This window comes from Morus notabilis, unplaced genomic scaffold (assembly GCF_000414095.1).
Source record: "Morus notabilis unplaced genomic scaffold, ASM41409v2 Scaffold535, whole genome shotgun sequence".
Lineage (NCBI taxonomy): Eukaryota > Viridiplantae > Streptophyta > Magnoliopsida > Rosales > Moraceae > Morus > Morus notabilis.
In genome coordinates, this window is record NW_010367018.1 from 305,756 (window position 1) to 328,206 (window position 22,451).

Sequence of the window (22,451 nt, forward strand, 5' to 3'; positions counted from 1 at the left end):
TGGCCATATCCTAAGCAAAATAAAACATTTGTCACCATAAAAAATTCTTTTTTTTTTTGGGTCCATGCATGTTCCGAGATTTGTCTGTGGTTATGTTTTTGTGCCATATGCTGTGTATGTCCTTATGTGTCATCCAACTATTTACATGTCCTTTTGTGATTTATAGTTTTCTTACTAACACCAAACTAGGCGGCGTTACCATGGCTTCAAATAAATAAATAAATAGAATATCTTTTGTAACTTATTTAGCCAAAAAAAAAAAATCTTCGGACAGTCACACGCCCATCATTTAAATCCTTTTTTTTTTTTTTTCCTTTCCTTCTACTATTTTTGTTTCTAAGCTATGCATCAAAATACCACGAGTCCAATCCGTATAGTTAACGCTTAATATATATCACTAACACCGTGGCCTAATTTGCATTCTTATATATGTGATAATAATACATAATTCAACAAAACAAAGCATGATCACATTAATTGGCATAAAAATTAAGGGGCCCTTATTGATGATATATATCTTGTTTGTGGCACTACTCTATATAAAGAACAGATAAATGTGTTGGACCAATCGGAACAATGAAACCCCATCTCCCATGTGTAAACTTTTGTGCGTATCCATTGGAATTAGATATTCAGTGCTGTGCACCTTTTACGCCATGTTTTCTTTCACTGTCGTCGTCAAACTATTTTAAAAGAAGTACAATAGAGGGTTGGATAAAGAGCCTTAAAACCCCAAGACAAGCGGGCCATTACTCGAATATAATGTGTTTTTGAGTCTTGAAAATAGTCTACACTGGTCTCTCATAGCAAACTATGGCACACCTTGTTCGTGACACCTTATCCATGTAATAATTTCATGGTCACTTTCTTGTTTATTCTATTTTGGTTCCTTCATTTTGGCTCCTTATCTTTTTAAGTTTTAAGATTTAAGATTATAAACATACGCTGAGAAGTGGCTTGATGAATACAGTCCCATGTTTTACCGATTCAACTCAATTTGAATAGTGAGTATTATTTAAACTGTAGCATATCAATAATTCAAACTATTTGGAAAGTTCAACCAAATTGAGTTGAACTGTCGACCTCTCCTTTTTTTTTTTTTTTTGACACTTCAAACTATTTTTAAATAGTAAAAATCAGCCTATTAACCAAACTCTCTATAGTTATTTTAACACAAATTTGAATTTTATTATATGTTCAAATTTATGCTTTAATTGCACATAAACATCAATTTAAATGATAACTTAAAAAACACAGTTTAAATTTTCAATTCAAATTAACACAAACAGAATGAGCGAACTATAATAATAATATCCAATCTTCAGTTTAAATTAATACAAATTGAATGAGTGAATCACAATGATAATATTCAAGACCCGTTTAAAAAATATACTCAAATTATAATTTTTTATTTAGACGTTTAAAATTTAAATTTTTTATAAAAAAATATATTATAAGTATACAAAATTAACGTATTTTCTCTTGTAATTGTTTAAAGCGAAAGTGTCGGTACACCTGTGGATGGAGATGGACATGAACCGAAGAAAGCAACATTTGAAAATAACAAATAATAATTATATATTTGTACTAAATCTGGAACTTTTTTTCTTGCTTATGTCGGTTATAAATAACGAATAGAGTTTAAGTTCGTGGCACGTACAAGTGTCAAAAGTCGTCAGCTTTTTTCCTTGTATCTGCATGTGATTATTGTTTATGGTCCTACTATAACCTAATTTTGTTTTTGCACATATGCTTCTTATTGTTCATCGCCTTCCTATAGTAAACATTACAATAATCATATCCACTTAATATCCAAAAAAAAAAAAAAAATCCACCTATAGATCCAATCGTAGTAAGCTTTTTTTTTTCTTTAGTTAAAATACAAAATGAAAGAAAATCGGATCCATAAAAATTTATTTTTGTTAAAGTATAAAATTATTATTGATCTATTTTTTAATAGCTTAAGCTTTTGAGATAGATTGGTAAACTAATATGGTATCAGAGATGGATGTCCTGAGTTTAAACTCATATAATTACACTCTTTATTTTCATTTAAATTGTTATCACTTGTTGGGTCTTTAATATAATTCGGGCTTATTATTAAAGATTCACGTGTTAGACTTTTTAAATAATTTACTCACATGATTGCTTATTATCTAGTCTACACGTAAATGAGAATGTTAAAGTATAAAATTATTAGTTGACTCGCCTCCTAATGATACGTATATAGTAGTTTTAACTTAATATGACAACTCAAAACCCAATAATAAAAGTGAGTTAGTCTGTCTAAGTAAATGATTAGAAGATCAACTAATACAGCTAAAGAAGTAAAATTGAACGATGGATACTGCAGCCTAATTAGGGACATGCAATGTAAGAGTTGCGATCAGAATTCTATATCTCAACTATTTTGTGTATTATTAACGATTTTATGAAGTAATAATAGAAAATGATAACGCAACAATTTGTACCATGAATAAGAAAATAACGGAGAATATGCTATTCTATTTTTCTGTCTCAATGACTGTTTTTTATAAATTATTTGTCATATTATTTAAATTTAAAAATTTAACTATATAAAATATAAATTATAAATAGAAACAAAAAATTAAAAATATTTAAGCAATTTATAAAATGTTAAAATTTAATTGAAAGAATAGCCACAAAATAGAAAAAAAAAAAAAAAAAAAGAACAACGAATTTTGACTCAACAACAATACACCGTTCATACTGCGTTTTTTTTTTTTTTTTTCAGCCATGATTTGATCTCCGTTCCGTTTACGTCGGTGCAAGCCGTTCAGTTGTCGATGTTTACATAAGCCACATGACTAAACATTCTCAGGGACTCTTTTGGTTTTGGCAATTATAGTTATTAATTTCACGCCCAAAAGTTGAGGTTCTCCTTTCAAACTGGGATAGTGAAACAAATATAGAGCTCGTTAATTCGATTTTTTTAATTTAAGTTAAAATGTGACTTTATTTAAGAGTTTTTTACTGTAATAATAAAGTTAAATGTAACTGTTTTTAAGAATTTTTTACTATAAAAAACTTAAATTCTAAACTCGAATCGATAAAATGATGAGATCATATTATATGGATGTTTTGAAAGAAACACTTACCTCGAGATTCTAATTTTGCTCAAATTCATCCCAGTTAATTAATTCAACATTTATAGTAAAAAAAATGTTAACGATTATCAACAATATGAATGCAAACACAATATGATTTTTAAAACCTTAATCGTGGTTTATTTATATATATATATATATAACATTTATTATTGGCTAGATAATTTCTTATCGTTTATTCATATAAAAAAATAAGACTTTCTCTAATAAAGTTTCTTTATCATTAATAAAAAAAATGAAAAAAAGGGCTAAAAATTTATAATTACGGGTAGTTTATTTTTTTCTAATCCTATAAAAAAAAAAAAAAAAAAAAACCCCCAAAAAAAAAAAAAAAAAACCCGCCATTACACATATTTAGTGCTTCTCTAGAACCATTGTATTTAAAAATATAAAAAATAAATTAAAAAAACAGTGTGTTGTAGTTAATCAAGGCATAATCTCTTTATAATTGAAAGGGACTCCTTCATGATGGAATTTGCCCATGTAATCATGATCGGCTGGTCCCATACTCATCCATTTTTCCTTGTTGATTTGGTCCTTTGAAAGGTACCATTGTGACGCATCTTCACACTTTAATGAGTAATCCCATAATATCTCGGCTCTTTTTTTTTTTTTTTTTTTTTTCTCCCTTCTTTTTGGGAATTCATCGGAAAGAAGGGCGTATGGGAAGGCGGAAAACGTTATCCCTAGCTGTGGGTCATAAGTTCCACTCAGCCTACCATGTTAAGCCCAAGCCCAAATTGTTTATTGACAGGCCGGAATTCGGGCCTAGGCGAAGATAAAAGTGGCATCACCGGAGTAATGAGCAGAAAGGTAGGAGAATTTGGTTGCTAATATATATATATATATATATATATGTGTGTGTGTGTGTGTGTGTGTATTGAACATGTATATCGAACTTTAGACGACAAGAGATCTGGCAATTCTGGATATAGATGCAGTATATAGGTTATATTATATTAAAAGATGCCCTGAAAGTTGTTGAATTGCGTTGGTGATTATCCACAACGTGGATGGATGATATTGCTCAAGTATCGCATAAATCAAAAAGATGGTGGTATCGATTGGACAATTGATGAGTCGAACATTTTCCTATAGAGTAAAAGTCGATCACTTTCAATGGAGGTTCTTGATAGATCAGGTTCTCAATTGGAGCTTCGTATCCAATAATTCATCAACTACACCTTTTTTTCACAAAAAAGAAATATATATATATATATATATATATGTGACCTCTCTCACCATCTATATAGAACTTGCAATACAACCCTCCGTTAAGTGTTGAAGTCTTCTTTAATTAGGTGCACTGAAATGGTAAGCGTTTTGCTATACACTTTATTTTCTTACTTTTCTTTACTAGCTGATCTGAGTATGAAACTACATGTGTGTATTTTCAGCATTACTTTGCCTTCTATGGCCGAGTTTTTTTTTTTTTTTTTTTTCATTAGTGACACTAAAAAAAATTCATAGTGTCGATTCTTCTACGAAGTTTTCCTTAGGACAAACTTTTCAATAAATAAGCACATAATTATACATTTAATTATTGAGTGTTTTGATTAAATTTTCATAGACTCGTGAGGATAAATACACGTGTACTCTTCTTCTTCTCACGGTTTGATGCAATATATGAATTTTCTAACGTGTTGATTCTTGTAAGTTATAATTATTTTCCTAAAAAAATATATTGACGTCGTATGCACGTAAATGTTTTAGTCACTCACTGAATTACGTGACGTAGAGTTGCATGGAGGGAAACGAAAAGAGCCACGTGTCAGCAGGGCCATGGGGAGGCGAGTGTGGAACGCGGTGGGACGATGGGGTTTACTGCTCCATAAGGCAAATGCTAATCGGCCACGGAGCTGTTATCGATTCCATTCAGATTGAATACGACACCAGGGGATGTGCCGTTTGGTCGGAGAAGCACGGCGGAAGCGGCGGGGTCAAAACGGACAAAGTCAAACTTGACTACCCAGAAGAGTACCTGATTTCCATCAGCGGTTACTACGGCGAAATATCCGAATGTGGGCCCGTCGTCGTCCGATCGTTGCTGCTCGAGAGCAACAAGAAGCGATATGGGCCTTTTGGGTTTCAGAAAGGGACCCACTTTTCGTTTGCGTTGACTGGTGGGAAGATTGTGGGCTTTCATGGCCGAAGTGGGCATCCATTGGACTCTATTGGAGTACATTTGAAGCCTTTTGTGACCGTTAAGTCGGCCCAGGCCCAGGTTGTGGCCCAGAACTGGATGGGCGCTGGTGTGGGCGGAAACAAAGGCTTTGATATCATGGTTGCCGTTAGAGAGAAGATGGATAATATGCTTACTTCTAATTCAGCTTTTGGAGAACTTGAAAGAAAAGAAAAGGTACGCCAAAAAATATGAGATACTAATGAGATAAATTTTTTTCCCCGCTAATCAAATAAGATTTTGACGGTAGAACTTAATTAATTGATAATGACAATATGAGAGACCACACGAGCCTACTACTAATTTAAAGTATTATATATTATGCAATTTGTAGGTTATTTTAATATTTACTCATCATCAATGAGTATCATTATTTTAGTTAGAAGATACTGATTGATGACAAAAAATTTATATTTAATGAGATTAGATTCTTATCCTCTCAATTCATCAAATTTTTTTTATATTTAATGAATAATCTATAAAAAGGTAACCACTAAAAACTCATATATATATATATATATATATTGTGTGCGCGAAAAGAAATGGCAAGATTTGACATGTTGTACTGCTCCAGTTAAATACGTCCTTGAAACATTATACATATCGAACAATAGTTACAATATAAATGAAACTAGTGATTCATTTAGTGATTATGCCGCATGTTATAAATTTACAGGTCTTTACAACTTCAGAAGCTCTGAAAGGCTCCTCGTACCAGAAACAAATTGGAAGAGACAAAGAAAACTACATGCTTGTGCCCAACGTCCCTGCTTTCAGCGAAAAGGATGAAACTAACAATCACAAAGTGCGTGTTATCAGCCTTTTTTTTGTGTGCCTGAATTTCGTTTTGTGTTTCTAGTACCGTTTTGAAGCTTAATTTCATGTACAAGTTATAACTTGTGTAATTAAATTGTTTTGAGAATGGAGACTAATCGAAATATGTTATCCGTCCAGCTTTTTTTCTCCGCTGGATCACACGTCAAAGGATACTCCCCAAACACCAGACAACCTATGAGGGAAAATAATGACTATATGGTTGAATATGAAACCAAGGAAAAGGTGAAATATGGTTTGCATTTTGTCTTTCACTAAATACTTGTAACTAATTTTCATAATAAAAAGGCTTGTTTGTATGACCATAATAGGAAAATTGAAAATTTTGTAGCTATTTACCACCACTGTTGGTGCAATGAGATACTCAAACACGAGGCCTTCTCCCATTGAAAACGAAGATTTTAGACTTCCAACTGAGAAAGGCTTTAGCGACTATGAAACAAAGGAAAAGATGAAGGTGAATATTAATCTTTTATATGGTAACCTTTTCTGTGACGAAAATTAATTGGTTGTCAATGCTATGTTGCATTGCGCCGTTTTACATTTGGCTCAAATTTTTTTGTCGAATTTATATTTGACTCGAATAGTAATGTAATATCATTGATTTGAAAAAAAAAAAAAAAAAAGAAGAAATTACTGATGTATAGGTAATAGAATCAACCTTAACAAGTTACAAGATTAACCCCATTATAAAAAAAAATAAAAAAAAAATGCAGGTCTATGGTATTGCCGGGGGAGAAAAGGATTACTCAAACATGAGACAAACCGAGAGTAATATGTTCACCACAAACAAAGTTTTTGGTGAATATGAAACAGAGGACAAGGTAAATACCAAAGCTATTTTCTTTTCTTTTCTTTTTTTGTCAACCAAGTGTAATTTTTATGATCAAAGTTGTTTAAATTGGTACGTATATGACGTGTATATAACAAGCCAAAAAGAGCTTTCAATGTTTTATTTTAGTTGTACACTACACCCCAAAATACAAAGGGGTCCCCAAATGGGAGACAAGCAGTGTCGTGCGGACCATGGGGAGGCAATGGAGGAATGCTATTTGATGATGGGGTGTACACAGGAGTTCGAGAAATTCACTTGACACGCTCTGGGGGTGTCGTTTCCATTAAAGTTTGCTACGACATGACTGGCCAGGCCGTTTGGGGAAACAAAAATGGTGGAAGTGGAGGATTCAGATTGGACAAGGTAATAACCATTAGAGTACTAAGTGACATTGTATTATGTTGAATTAGTGATCATGAATTTTAAGTTTTCAGACTAACTGTTTCAAGTGTGATTCAATCAGATAACTTTGGATTACCCAGATGAATTCTTGACTCAAATAAGTGGATATTACGGATCAACGATCTTTAGAGGACCTATTGTGGTCAAATCACTCACTTTTTACACCAACAAGAAAAAGTATGGTCCTTTTGGGGATGAGCAAGGGATTCCATTTACCTCTACCCAAAAGGATGGCATTATTGTTGGATTTCATGGGAGAAAAGGGTGGTTCTTGGATTGCATTGGTGTCCATTTCCTAGAAGCGAAATATTCACTACCTCGGCCTTACTCAACAACGGCTGACATGAGATATAGTGATCAGGTATGCAAAAAAATAAATAAATAAGTAAAAAGATCCAACATTTTGATACGTTCTTGTTCTCTATATATTGAATGAAAATGTCATCCATATCTTTTTGTATTATTTAGGCTTACACCACTTTTCAATTCTAGTAATTTATCTATACACTTTGATGCAAACATTAGGCTTACTTTTTATTAAAGGGTATATTGGAAGTTCAATTCTCTACCGGCGGTGTTCATCTAATTCATCATGTTTTGCCATGATTTTGGTTCTTGTATTATTCAATAGAAGGTGGTACCTGGGCCCACAAAGGGCCTAACTCCGTGTGGCCCAGGGCTTCTACCGGCGGGGATGGTGAAAGAACCAGCCCCATGTGGACCTGGGCCTTGGGGTGGGGATGGTGGTAGCCCATGGGATGATGGAGCCTTCACTGGGATTAGGAAGATTTTCTTGATTAATGGAGAAGCCATTTATGCCATTCAGATTGAGTATGATCGGAATGGCCAATCAATGTGGTCCGTTAAACACGGAGGCAACAACGATGGTAGCTGCCATGTGGTAATAGTTTTTTTTTTTTTTTTTTTTTTCATTAATATATTTTCTTTAATGAAGTTTCACATTTTAATATTTTAGAGGCATACTAAATATCATCTTAAAGTCATAGTTAGTACGTCTAATGCCAAATTTTATTTATAGCAATTATAACTCGTGTGTCACCCTTGTTGTTTAGTGAACTTAATAACTATTTGGTTTTATCCAGATACAATTTGAGTATCCACGCGAAGTCCTCACTTGTATAAGTGGGTATTATGGGACAATTAGGGGAGATGAATACAAGAAAGTGGTTAAGTCTCTAACTTTCCATACCAATCGAGGAAGGTATGGACCGTATGGGGAGGAAATAGGCACATATTTCACATCTGCAAAGACTGAAGGGAAAATAGTTGGATTCCATGGAAAGAGTGGCTGCTATCTTTATGCTATTGGGGTCCACATGCACCACTGGTTGAATGATCGGGTTGAGAAAGGACCTATCAAAATGATGCTTAACAAAATTTTCTCTTAATCTAAGAGCTCAAGAACCTATGGTACTTGTGAAGAGTTATTTGCAAATTGGTAATAATCGACAAGTAAGGTAAATTATATATAGAAGAAAACTATGGACAAGTTATGGTGTAAAATATGGTCAACCGACTTTCATATACATTTACACCAAAAATAAAAATGTAAACTAAGTATTGAAATGTAATGAAGTTGTATGAAGGAGCAATAAAAGTATATTTATATGGTTGCTATTTAAAAGTATAGTGATATCAAATTAATATATGCACTCAAATATGCATAATACCACATAATATGAATGGTACTGCATCAGTGATCTTTATTAGCATGTTACTTAATATACAGGCTAAAATGTTCATTTTCAAAGAGAAACTCTGAAATTTAGAAATAAAGACGTAGACTTTCTTTTTTATTATCCACTATTATATTAAAAAAGTTTAACAATCTTCCACGATCACGGAATTTAACCACCAAAATGAAACTTGATTTTGACACGAAAAGTTCTTTCCCCAATCGAGCAAAAAACGACAGTAAGTGTCGTTTCCTTGCGCTAAGGAAATACCTTTTCTAGATAAAAGGACATTTCCGCCAAAAAAAACTGCAATAAGTTTTACTGACACAATGAACGATATGTCGCTTATCCAATAACAGAGCTTTTCTATAAGGGAATAAGGGTGCGTTTGGTTGGAAGGAATAGAACGGAAAGAAAATGCTATTCTATCTAATTCCATCATTTGGTTCCATTTTTACCTTCAGAATGAGTTTTCCTACGGAAAGCTCATTCACTCAATTTGAGTGAATCGTGATTCACTTGTTCAACCAAAGGAAAGCCTTTTCCATTCAGCCCTAACCATTTTTTTCCCAAGATCTCCCCGATTGAGAGAGAGAAAGCCCTAGCTCCCTACTCCCTCGACGAGTTCGTTCGTATCAAGCTCCACCGGATCTCCTCAGGCGGCCGCTCCTCTCCTTCGCGATTCCTTTTCTTCCTTCCTCCAAATCTCTGCGTCTCCTTTTCGTTTCAATCTCCTCGTCTGATTCGGATTTCCAACCGAAAGGAAGCGGTTCGCGCCGACGTTGCCCTACACGTTTCCCTAAACGACAATATGGGCCACGAATCGGGGTGTGCGGAAGCAGTTACAGAGGAAGAGGTGATAGACAAGGAGGCAGATGGTGATGAGGATGCTGTGGGCCATTCATAGACGTTTCCTCTACTCTGGCCGCGGACCAAGGATGCCCCCGTACTCAGATCCTTCACAAGAAAGAAATTTGGGAAAAATTCAATAGAAGTATTGTTGTGAGAGCAGAATTGAGAAACAGACAGCAAGTTTTGTTTTATATTTGGTGCACACAAAACATCATTTAACTGAAAGGTAGTATTTGGAGAGATAAGCATAGTAGTTCCAACATGGGTGATAGGAATTTTTTTACCATTGCCAACCATAATGTCTTCATTACCACCATATTCAGAGTGAGTGGATAGATTATGTAAATCCAAGGTCATATGGTGTGATGCGCCGGAGTCTACGACCCAGTTCGCATTGTTTTCAGAAAAGGACTGTGTCGTGAAATTGGCTTGAGGCCAGTGTGGCGCATTGGAGTTAGGGGCTGATCTCGAGCGACACACCTTGGCGCTGTGACCAACTTTGTCGCAAAGTTGACAAACTGGACGGGGTTGTCCTCCGTTGGAGTAGGGACGCCAAGCTTGGTTGAAATTTCCGGGATAAGAAAAGCCTTGTTGTCTTTGAAAATTATTTCGACCGTGATTGTTTGAAGAGTTACGGTAATTGGGATTGTATCCACCAAAATTCGGATTGTTGTGAGGTTGAGTATTGTGTGGAGCAGCAATAGAGTTTCCACCTTTTCCCTTTTTGTTGGGTTGCTTTTGATTAAATTGAGCAGTAGGAGATGGAAGCTCTGTCTTTGTAGTATCACGTTTGAGGCTTGCTTCTTGGTCAAGAAGTTTTTCATGAAGTTCTTCAAATGAAATTGGCGATTCTCGGGCTCAGATAGCGGCGGCTAAGTCCTTGAATTCAGGAGTGAGTCCATTTAGCACATGAACTACGAGCTCTCCATCTGTTAACTCATGACCAATCATGGCAAGGTCATCAAGAATGATTTTAATGGACTGCATAAATTCAGACACAGTTTTTTCTTCAAGACTAACTCTTGTAAGAGCACCCATGAGTCCGATCAAGCGTGTGTTCGACCTATTAGCATAGGTCGTCTCAAGTTTGTTCCACGCTTCTGCAGAGGTATTATAGCGTGAAACAAGAGGGGAGGCAGTACCTGTGACAGCAGTTTGAATAGCAAGAAGAAGGAGGCGATCTTGTCTAATCCAGAGTTTGTAATCTGGATTTTCGATGGTGGTTGTGGATGCAGTATCTTTCTTGGTTTGCGGTGGGCAAGAGTGAGTTCCGTCCACAAAACCCATTAGATCATAGCCGAGGAAAAGATTGGTCATTTGAGAACGCCACATAGAGTAGTTTCCTCCTTTGGATAGCTTTTGGGGAATAAGTGCAGCAGTGTTGATTGAGATAACTTGAGAATGATGATTGTCACCAGTCATGACAGTCACAGCACTGGAATTTGTAGAGGTTGAAGAGTTATCAGACATGTTTTGTGTAGGAAGAATCGACAACCGTTTGGAAAGAAGTGAAAGGGATCTTTGACTTAGAGTCAATAGGGCTCTGATACCATAAACGACAATATGGTGATGGAATGGTTTTTGCTATATTATTCACTGACTTTGTGTACGAATATATACAATTACAAAGCTGATTCTAAGGAAACAAATATGGTAATAAATATGTACAGCTGCTATGCTATAGATAAACCATTGACTTATATTTACAATGAATGCCTTAAATCATGAATGAGATAAGGTGAATCACGATTGGTTTTTTGATTTATCATTCCCTTCATAAGAATTCAGGTGCTACGCTAGTTTTTCCCTTCATCAGCGAAAAATTCTTGATAGAGAAAATAATCCATTTATGAATTCAGGTGCTACGCTAGTGTTCTCTATTCGTTTCTTTACATGTACTACAGAAGCACCTTCTCATTTTCTAAGCGGTAGATAAATATATGATCATTGATTATGGGCAAAACCTGGACCTATGAGAAACCTCCTAGAAAACATTGATTTCACTTGACAAATTTGAAGTTTAAACCCAAATTTGAGTGGCCAACTTGTACACCAGCTAAGGTAAGGTGTTTTTCTTGTATTAGAATTGTGGTTTCATGCTTTTTGATGAGGTTTTCGTGGGCTTTTTGTTTGCGCTGGTTAGAGATGAATTCTTTGTAGATAGACATATTTTTAGTTGGTTAGTGTGAGTTATTGTTGAATTGAGTGGGTGTTTCTCTTGCTTTGATCTGATTTAAGACATGATTTGGCGGAGTTTTGGTTCATTTTTGCTCAGTTCAAATGTGTTTTAGTGAGGTGTATGCCATTTGTTTGATGAAATGCTTGGCTGAAAATTCTGTTTTGGTTGTCTGAACACCTCTGATTGCGAGCGGAATATCTCTTAGAGTACTTGTTGTTTAAAGCTGAAATTTTGGGTATTGAAACTAGACACTTTGAACATGCTGTGGTCAAACTTATAGCACATCAAGTTTACCAAGAAGGATCCACTCTCCACTCTATCCTAAGAACTATTGGAATTCAAGTAGAATCTTGTTTTCAAACTTCACGAGAAACAATAGTATGTGTTTGAAATTATTTTCTATGCTAAATGGATTGAATGACTTGTATGATGGTGATTGTTTTATGAACATATTTGTCAAGGTAAATCCATTGTACCCCTAAGTGTCAATTTAAAATGAAGTGTAAAACATGGTTTAGTATTTGGGTAGGCAAGGGATGCAGGAGGGACCAGCGGACCCAAAATATAGTGGTGAAATTCCTTGAGGCACGAGGTTTTCAAAGCTGAGTAACCACTCGACTGAAAAGAACAGGTTCCGAAAACTCGCGGCCTATCAAGTACTAAGCCTATTTTATACTTGACGGGGGCCCAGGACTGTTTTGACTAGAAATGTTTTTAGACTGAAATGGGTATAGACTGTTAAGGGTGCTACTTACTAGGCAATTGCTTATTTAGTTTTTTGTGATGCAGAAAATGCTGAGGGTGAACAGTAGGAGTTGCTTGTTGCTGCCGGATAGTTCATATGTTGCTTTTGATATTTTGATATTTTGTTGCTTTTGATAAACTTTTGATATTTTGAGAGAATGTTTTTGTTGGGCTCTTGATGATATGAAGTACTAATGTTTTGAAACTAAACATGAAGAAAAATCTTTTTGATTGAAATTGTTGTAAATAGTACTTCTATGTACCTACTAATGTTATAATATGTAAATATTTGTTTTCTTTCAAACTCTTCTTTAATCAATAGAATGAAGTAATGTCCACCAACTTGACTAGACAAGTCTTATTGTGGTGTCCTCTAGTTGAGATGGAGGGTGTTACACTATATGTACACGATATGCTGTAATTATATCCCCATAGATTGTAGCGTACATATAAGAAAAATATAAAGAAATCGTATTTGCACTTACGTAGGTTAAAAGGCTTTCTTCTTCATCTTCAATATCCCGAAAACAACTATTCTTCACTTTGTTAAATTGTATTAACTAGAAATTTACTTCACTTGGCATATGACTATATTTTAGAATTATATATGTAGTTGAATGATATATTGTCATTTTTATTATTGACAGGGGCCAAAGTTATATTTTTCAGGGAACATATAATGGTAGCTGTTAAAAGTTATCATATTTGAGCTTGTGATAATTTATTATTACATAAAAATATCAAATATTATTTTTTTTATAATTGAAATATAGTTTTTAAATTATTATCCTTCAAATAAAAAGTTTTTTTCAATAATTAAATTATTTTTTTACTATTTTAATTAATTAAAATATTTAATTATTTATGATTATTAAAAGGGTATTTTTGTCAAAATACAGTTTATTTTCATTCCATTTCATTGTCAACTAAACAACATAATCCTTATTCATGTATTGATTCTATAACTCTAATCAAACAAAAGAATCAATTTATGATTCCAACACATTCCAATTCCATTTCATTCCATTATCATTCACATTACTATTCCTATTACCATTCTGTCATTGCAATCAAACACACTTTAAGTACGTCTGAATTTGTTCTGCTGTGGATAGCTCGCTTAGTTTTGAAGCTATTTTTTTATTTTTTTTTATTTTTTAAGTATGCTTGTTGGAATGGTCTGATTACAGAATCGAATGTGAGTACAGAAAAATATTTATTGTGTTTTGAATTTAAAATTTTAAACCATATCTATCAAGGTTTATTTGAGCGCGCGCGCACATATATATATTGCCAGTGGAATAGTGTGCATAAAAAATTCCAACTGTCCCATCAAATTACAAAAATGTGAGCAGAATTGATGTAACGACTTTTAGGATTCCAGTGGAGCCAACAAATCAACTTGATTCCTGGTAGGATCCACAGGAAAGAAAAAAAAAAAAAGTTTGTTCCTCGCATAAACAAAAACTAACAGAAGCTAATAACTTTTTTCTGCTATGAATTGGAAAGGAGAGGAACGAATTATGACGTTCAGTGCGTGTCCATTTCTCATGCAGAAATGCTCCATATATTCGACAGTGAGAGAAAATGAGAATAAAGGGTTGAAGCAGTTTTTCTGCTCCCATTTATGGATTCGCATATTTCCTCAAATAAGCACTAAAGAAATATAAAAGACGATATTGTCACAGAAAGAAAATCTCTGACCGTCAGAAAACACAAATGCTTTCTAGCTAGCAAAATATATTAATTATATAGACTCGTTTCTGTTAGGAGGATCTGATGCTTCTCTATTCAACCCTTGCCCTTCATAGTGCACACCCGAATTAGCTCCTTCCAGCTTCCATGAATCTATTGTTTTCAAGTCTTTGCCAACAACCCAACATCCTTTTCTGTGTCCATAAAATTCCACTCATTTCTGCCCTCTCCTCTCAGTGCCACATCCATACGCAGACCCTCCAATTCCCTAGCTTTCTTCAGCTTCTCTGCCCACCTTTGGTCTCTCTTCCAACATGGTATGTAATGTAACTATGGTTTACCAATATATTTGAACAAGTTTTCAGATAATTGACTAGTGTTGGTGGAAATTGTTGTTATACAGAGTGCTTGTGAGGAGTCGGGGAAGAAGCCAGTATCAGTTGGGCCATGGGGAGGACAAGACGGGATCTCTTTCGATGATGGAGTCTACTCCACGGTGAGGCAGGTTGTGATTGTTCACGGAACCGCCATTGATTCCATTCAGATTGAATATGACAAGAAAAACGCCTCAGTCTGGTCCGAGAAGCATGGCGGTCGCGGAGGCTATAGAACTGACAAGGCAAGTCACACCTACTTTACAAAAAATGCTAATTATCACTCGTTGGCTTCTTCTCTCTCTCTCTCTCTCTTTTTTTTTTTTTTTTTTTTTAATCAATAAGAAGTTGTTATGTGAGACTTGTGTGTGACGCCTCCCGCCTTAGTGGCAAGGTGCCAACCTTATACTATTACTAATAAGTTGAAATGTTGTTTAATCTACTACTTTTTACTTGACTATCACCTCGTTATATCACGTCCACACACAGATAATTTTTTTTTTTTTTTTTTACCTCCGAGTTCTCAACATGTTCTTTTGTTATATTAATGTTACATCTAGCTAACACTTTGTAATTTCATATATGGAAATAATCCCCGAAACTTATCTTAACTTATTACAGTCCGATACTTTTTAGTAACACCGTACCATCCCTTTCTTAATACTTAATACACAAACTTTTGTTCTACATTACATTACTTCTGCAAGGGAATTTTTCCTACGCGGGCGAAGTAGACACCACTCCCGTGAACCCATGACATATCCGCCACCTTACATCAGCCAATCCATCAAACTGAACTACTATATAGCTGGCTGTTTATCTATGTTACCTGCAACACGAGTAAACTGATAAGCGTATGCCCAGCAAGTATAGACATGCAATCATCTTAAAACTAGTGAAACTGTATAATGTGTCATAATGTAGGAATGCACACGTGAATATGTTTCCTTCACAAACATGCTTTAATAACTGTTTTCTGTCTTTCTGTTCTTGTTACTGTGGGCATGAGCCCCTGCTTAGCTGCCTGGTCTAGCCGGGATCTCTTACTCTTTGAGATTTTCTCCCTTGGGAGGCCGACGACCCATCAGTCTTTTAACTTTACCGAACTTTGGCTTTACATTTCAAAGTATTTTAACTTTACTGAATGCTATGCAACGCTTTCTCTACGTGCACATGCTTAACATGAGATGCATAATGCTTCATGCATACCTTAAACTGAGCATCAGGGTCATTGTTTGTTGCCCTTCTGCAATCTAGGGCACTAAGCCCTCAAATACTCAATATCACATAAACTTAGAAATATAAACAATTTCATAGTTCTAAGTCTATCCTACAATTTACTCGACTACAGATAAACATATATGTCTAAACTTACAAATAATCTGCTAGTATTCCCACTTGTTGAGAATTCTTCCTTCTTGCTTCGGTTTTCGTGTCAAAACCTGTGTCATGGAAATCGGTATTAATTTCCTATTCTCAATATCAAAATTTCTTAGATTTAGATTTATAAATCCAATCTCAAACTCATTTTTGAATTTTATTCCTCTAAGCCGAACTTTCTAGCTTAAGAGGCAAATTCCACAATTTGTGTGTCTCGATTTCTGAACCTCAATTTACTCATTCTTGGATCTTAGAACTATCATTCATACTCGAAAATTGAATCCACAACTTAATACTTACTATCTAGGTTTAGAAAATTTCGGCAGAATTTCGCCCAGCTTTTCTCGTTCCCCAAGCTTCCAATAGCTCGTTCTAACTTCCGATTTCAATTCCTGGAGTCAAGATTCATAATTCTCAACACAGATTCAACCTCAGAAATTGAACAAAATACAAGTTTTTTCCTCATCTTAAGGCTCATGGATTTTTAGTCAAAATCCACCAAAATCTCGTTCAATCGTTTCAATTCCTACGCCATTAGACTCATATCACGGTGCTTTATAAAACCTCAGTTTTGGTTTTTACTTTAACGTAAGTTTTCTGAGATTGGTTACTATTCATCCAAATCAAAAATCATAAGATTTACTATGAAAAATCTGAAATCTTACCTCTATGAGCTAAGATTTCCCGCTAGAACGCCACGGGTTTTGATTATACCGGACTGAACGAAAAAAATTCCAACAAAAACTCTTGATTCTCTTGATTTCTCTTTGATTTCCCTCTCTCTCTCTCTTGGTTCGGCCACTCTAAGGAAAGAAAAACACATTTGGCTTCTAATTCCTTCCTAAGCCTTTTTAAGAAACAAAATTAATTTTTAATTAATTTTTTTCCTATTACTTTCCAACTAAAAGACAAAATAATAATTTTTTTATTAATTTTTTTTTTCATAATTTAATTCTACTAATTCTACTTAAGTTGAATACTTAGAGACATTTGGTTCATGAATTAGAATCATGTGATTAAAACTATTTTCGATTTACGTGTATTTTTTGTGAGAGAAAACACTGTAGAGAACCATGAACTATGATTCAAATCATGGTTTGAATCCTCCAACCAAACATCCCCTAATTTGAGTGGTTCCACGTTCATCAAATTTTTCTTGTTGAGACCCAACTTTTTGTTTCTTAAAACGAGTCTCTTTCCGGTACCGATAATCTCCTCCCTCGGTACAGGTTCTATACTGCATTTCTGGATTGCCGGGTACCCCGGGTCAAACTTCTCATATTCAACCCAATTCTTTTGGGCATCTCATTAGTCAATTTCTTTTTCTGAAATTTTCATTTCAATCGATCCAGAATTGCTCAAAACGCTTACCCTTGCGGTACTAGTTTTTGAGCTATTTCTCACTCTAACTGACTCGAGAAGATCTTGTTTCAGGAACTATTGCTATTTTTTTTTTACTTCTAAGATTTCTGCTGTTTTTCTAACCTGTCATTTGGTCGTATACCAAATTTTTCAGTTTTTCAGAACTGAAATAAAACTGCTAAAATTTCTATTTTTTCACTGATATTGTACTATACATAACTGATATTTACGAATTTCCACTGAAGAAATATTCGTATTATAAGTTTACACATTTCAAAAAATTTTGTTATGTACATAAAATTTCTATACAACATTCTCTCGATCAAGTTAAAATTTTACTAATAATTTTTAAAAAAATTACGGTTAAATACCGGACTGTCCGGCATTTGACCAAAATTTTTCCAATCATTACACTGCGATTCTCAGAATTGTCGCTCATGCATAAAATATTCCTTAAACTTGACTAATAGCAAACAAGGGACTTGTTTATATTCCGGTATTTGACCAAAATTTTTCCAATCATTACACTGCGATTCTCAGAATTGTCGCTCATGCATAAAATATTCCTTAAACTTGACTAATACCAAACAAGGGACTTGTTTATAAGTGAATTCTCCAGATTAATAAATGAATTTTTAACTTTTTTCTTTCATTATTGAAAAGCTTTTAACTAGTAACTAGCTATAGATGTAATATTAGTAGATAGGTACCTTTATTAGGATCATGTCCAATTACATGAAAACTATTGTAAACAAAGATATTATATTTTATACAGATCAAGCTTGACTATCCAGATGAGTTTTTGATCGCAATTAATGGTTACTATGGCAAGCTATCTGAGTGGGGCCCAGCCATAGTTCGATCACTTACGTTGAAAAGCAACAAGAGAACGTACGGCCCATTTGGTGCTGAACAAGGAACGTGTTTTTCATTCCCAATGAGTGGAGTGAAGATCGTTGGGTTTTATGGCATGGCCGGTTGGTTTGTTGACTCGATTGGTGTCCATGTAAAGCCGGTTGATCAGAAACAGAATGAGCAGACCCGTACTCTGTTTCACTCGCAGAACTACATTGTTAATGCGACGTCGGATAATGCCAACGGTTTTTCAGTGATACAAGGGAGTGTTGGCCAGAGCTATGATATAGTTCTTGCTGTGAGACAGAGATCAGATGATTTTGGCTCTAAAGAATCTAGTAAACCTTTACCCAGCAAGCTCTCCAGGCAAGTTTCTAGCTCCGATTCCGATTCTGATTCTGATGGAAAATCGAGTGGTGCCAGAAACAAAGATCCCAGAAAGAAGGTATGGAATTCTCTCCTTTTTTTTTTTTTTTGTTTTTTTGTTTGTTTGCTTTATTTATTTATTTATTTTTTTTTTTTGCAAAAGAAAACTATTAATTATCATCATTGGTGAATTTTACTAATTAAAAATGGACATGTACGACTGTCTGAGATATTGGTAATAATCAATGAGTCCCAAAATTAACGCTAGAAAATATGTAATTGGTTGAAAAGATGTAATGATGATCACCGGTGACCTTAAATGTAGCGTTGCTCTTAAAAAAAAAAAAAAAAAAAAAAAACAAATCTCATTTAGTATTGAATGCTTTTTACATCTTAGAGTTCCACGAAATTTTATTTGATTTGCATACTACTTGATTGCAGATCATGCCCGTTGCGGGGAAGGTGCCCCCCTCGGTTGTCGAAGGTGCGATAAAGTACGGGCCGTGGGGTGGTACTGGGGGGACAGCATTTGATGATGGAGCATATACGGGTATCAAACAGATCAACATATCTCGTAACGTTGGAATAGTGTACATCAAAGTCCTTTACGACCGAAATGGTGAATCTGTATGGGGAAACAAACTTGGTGGAACCGGAGGTTTCAGAACTGAAAAGGTGACAATATAACCGTCTCATGATGATATTTATCAGTTATCACAAGGAAATATATTAGTCAAATGCTTAGACTTTCATGGATTCATATACATGTACATAATCAACTGTTTCGTGTCACAAATGTTGCAGATAATTTTCGACTATCCAAACGAAATTTTGACCCATATAACAGGCACCTTTAGCCCTGCAATGATAATGGGGCCTAATGTCATAAAGTCTCTGACATTCCACACCACCAAAGGAAAGCACGGCCCGTTTGGAGATCAACAAGGATGCCCTTTTACTTCCAAGCTGAAGGAAGGGAGAATTGCTGGTTTTCATGGGAGAAAAGGGTTGTTCTTAGATGCTCTTGGTGTATATGTTATAGAAGGGAAAATGATGATGACTCCTGAGATAGATTCTTCTTCAAAAGCAATAGTCTCACATGGTGACCATCAGCAATCAGCATTATCTGAAATAGACCATCCTCAGTGGCCTAACAAGTTGATTCTTACAAAGCGAGGACCAGCGGAAGAGGTAAATTTAGAATAGTTTCATAACCAGCAATGTGTTGCATACTTTCTAACTAATCATAAATTTACATGACGTTCACGCGTACATGACACTTTTTAGTAGTTGAAAAAATACCGCTTGTAATTTTTTATTTTTTTCCCCAATAACATAGAAGGTTGCTTGTGGAGTGGTAAAAGAACCTTCTTCATGTGGACCGGGACCGTGGGGCGGGAATGGAGGGAGGCCGTGGGATGATGGAGTGTTTTCCGGGATTAAGCAGATATATTTGACGAAATCCTCAGAAGCCATTTGCTCAATACAGATCGAGTACGATCGAAATAATCAATCAGTTTGGTCTCCCAAGCATGGAGGCAATGGAGGCAACACAACACATCGGGTATGTATAATACCATTTCAAACCCAACAAACATCTTACACTTACATCTTACTGAATTTAGACATAAATTCAATGAAAGAACTCTCTATTTTTTTTTTCCTTCTATTTTTGCAGATAAAGTTGGAGTACCCGCATGAGATCCTCGTTTGCATAACTGGCTTTTATGGCGGCATTACTAAAGATGAGAAGGCACAAGTACTAAAGTCATTAACATTTTATACAAGTCGTGGGAAGTACGGTCCATTTGGAGATGAGATTGGGACATATTTCACTTCTACGACCACAGAGGGAAAGGTGGTGGGTTTACATGGGAGGTGCAGTTTCTACTTGGATGCCATTGGAGTTCACATGCAACACTGGCTGGGAAATCAGAGAACCTCAAAGTCCTCTCTCTTCAAAATCTTCTGAGTGGCAATTTTGTGTTTCCAAAATAAGATGTGACATTTTCTTGGATTTTCCCATCGAATTAGCTGTCCGTTGAAATTTAAAATAACGAAAAACATGGGTGTAGTTTTAAAAGATGAAATAAAGCCTTTGGATAGCTGGTTTTGATCCACTTTCAATTGAATTAAGAACTTTGGTTTGATTTTTTTATCAAAAAAAAAAAAAAAAAATGGTTTGAATAATTATTTGGTTGAGTTTCGACGGGGTACGTGGCTCTCTATGTTGAGTATTCTTGTTACAGTTGTTACTCCAGATTGGTTCCAAAACCGTTGTCGTATCACAATTGTCTCTCAATTTCTAGTTCTTATTTTTAGAGTAGGAGAGATGGAAGAAATTTGAGGGAGAATAATTAGATTTTAAAATGGATTGGACTTTTATAGTAAAAAGTTAAAGGAAATGAGATAAATATTTTTTAGAGTGTATAATCTGGATAAAAATCTAAATTCATACACTATAAAGATAAGTTTAATAATTTTCTCAGAAATCAACCTGACCTAATACCTTACATGTATGTGATTATGTTTATATTTAGATGATATGTGACTCGGTATTATTTTCAAATGAAAAAAGAAAAAAAAAATTAAGAGAGGGAGAGAGAGAGAAACAACAATCAAGTGAGGTTAAACAAAGTCGAAATCATTTAAAACGACATGTTAAAACAACAGACGACAAGCAAAAAAAACATACTCTTATGCTTAAATTTCTAATTCTTATTTTCAAATGGAAAAGGAGAAAATTAAGAAAGAGAGGGCAATCAACTGAGGTTAAACAAAGCCGAAACCATTTAAAACAACATGTTAAAAACAACAAACGACACAAAAAAGAACATATAGTTAACCTGTTAAAAACAACAAACGACATCACAAAAGAACGACACACGTTACGAAATTACAATGCTAATTGAGAAGACAGTTATGAAAATGACGACATGTATAAAGAGCTAGAGAAAGAAAATATTTAAAAATATTTTCCCGAGAGAGGACATCGTAGAGTGGAGACACAGGATGACGACATAACATAGAACAACAATATTTAAAAATGAAATGTGTAAAAAAATTGCTTATAAACTACAATCGATCGCCGAGGAAAACAAAGATCGCCTGAAATGACTTCATGGATGCATCATACACAAAGAAACAACGACGTAGAAAACCACAACACTTCGATAAAACAAGAGCAGATAAACTGACATCAAGTCGTAAAGAAACGAAGTCGTAATAAAACTTCAATGTTGAGAAACCACACCCCCCAACAAAAATGACACAGAGAAACCATGATATTCCATCATACAGTCGGTCGTATAAATGAACAATTCAGTACCTAAAAATAAGATTTTTTAAGGTAAAATACCTAAAATACTCCCAATATTTTGTTAAAATACCATTTTTGTCTATTTTATTATGCAAATGCCCAAAACGCCTCTAGTGTTTACAAAAATATACCCAAAAATACCCCTTAAAGTAATTATATTTTTAAAAATATCATGATTACTATTTTCAATTTTTATTAAATACTATTTAAAACATTCCTAAATTAAAACATTAAATAAAATCAATCT

The 22,451-nt window shown here is 34.6% G+C and overlaps 1 protein-coding gene and 1 pseudogene across 1 annotated transcript; both read left to right on the plus strand.

Moving 5' to 3' along the window:
* Positions 1-4,380: 4,380 nt before the first annotated feature.
* On the plus strand, positions 4,381-8,790 carry LOC21404738 (annotated as a pseudogene).
* Positions 8,791-11,708: 2,918 nt separating this feature from the next.
* LOC21404739 (jacalin-related lectin 3) lies at positions 11,709-20,948 on the plus strand. The gene is made up of 8 exons (XM_024174489.1): positions 11,709-11,991; positions 14,786-14,865; positions 14,952-15,167; positions 18,440-18,964; positions 19,327-19,560; positions 19,690-20,076; positions 20,228-20,449; positions 20,564-20,948. Exons 2-8 carry the CDS (start codon positions 14,863-14,865, stop codon positions 20,855-20,857), a joined length of 1,881 nt encoding a protein of 626 aa, XP_024030257.1. The 5' UTR covers positions 11,709-11,991; positions 14,786-14,862; the 3' UTR covers positions 20,858-20,948.
* Positions 20,949-22,451: the final 1,503 nt, after the last annotated feature.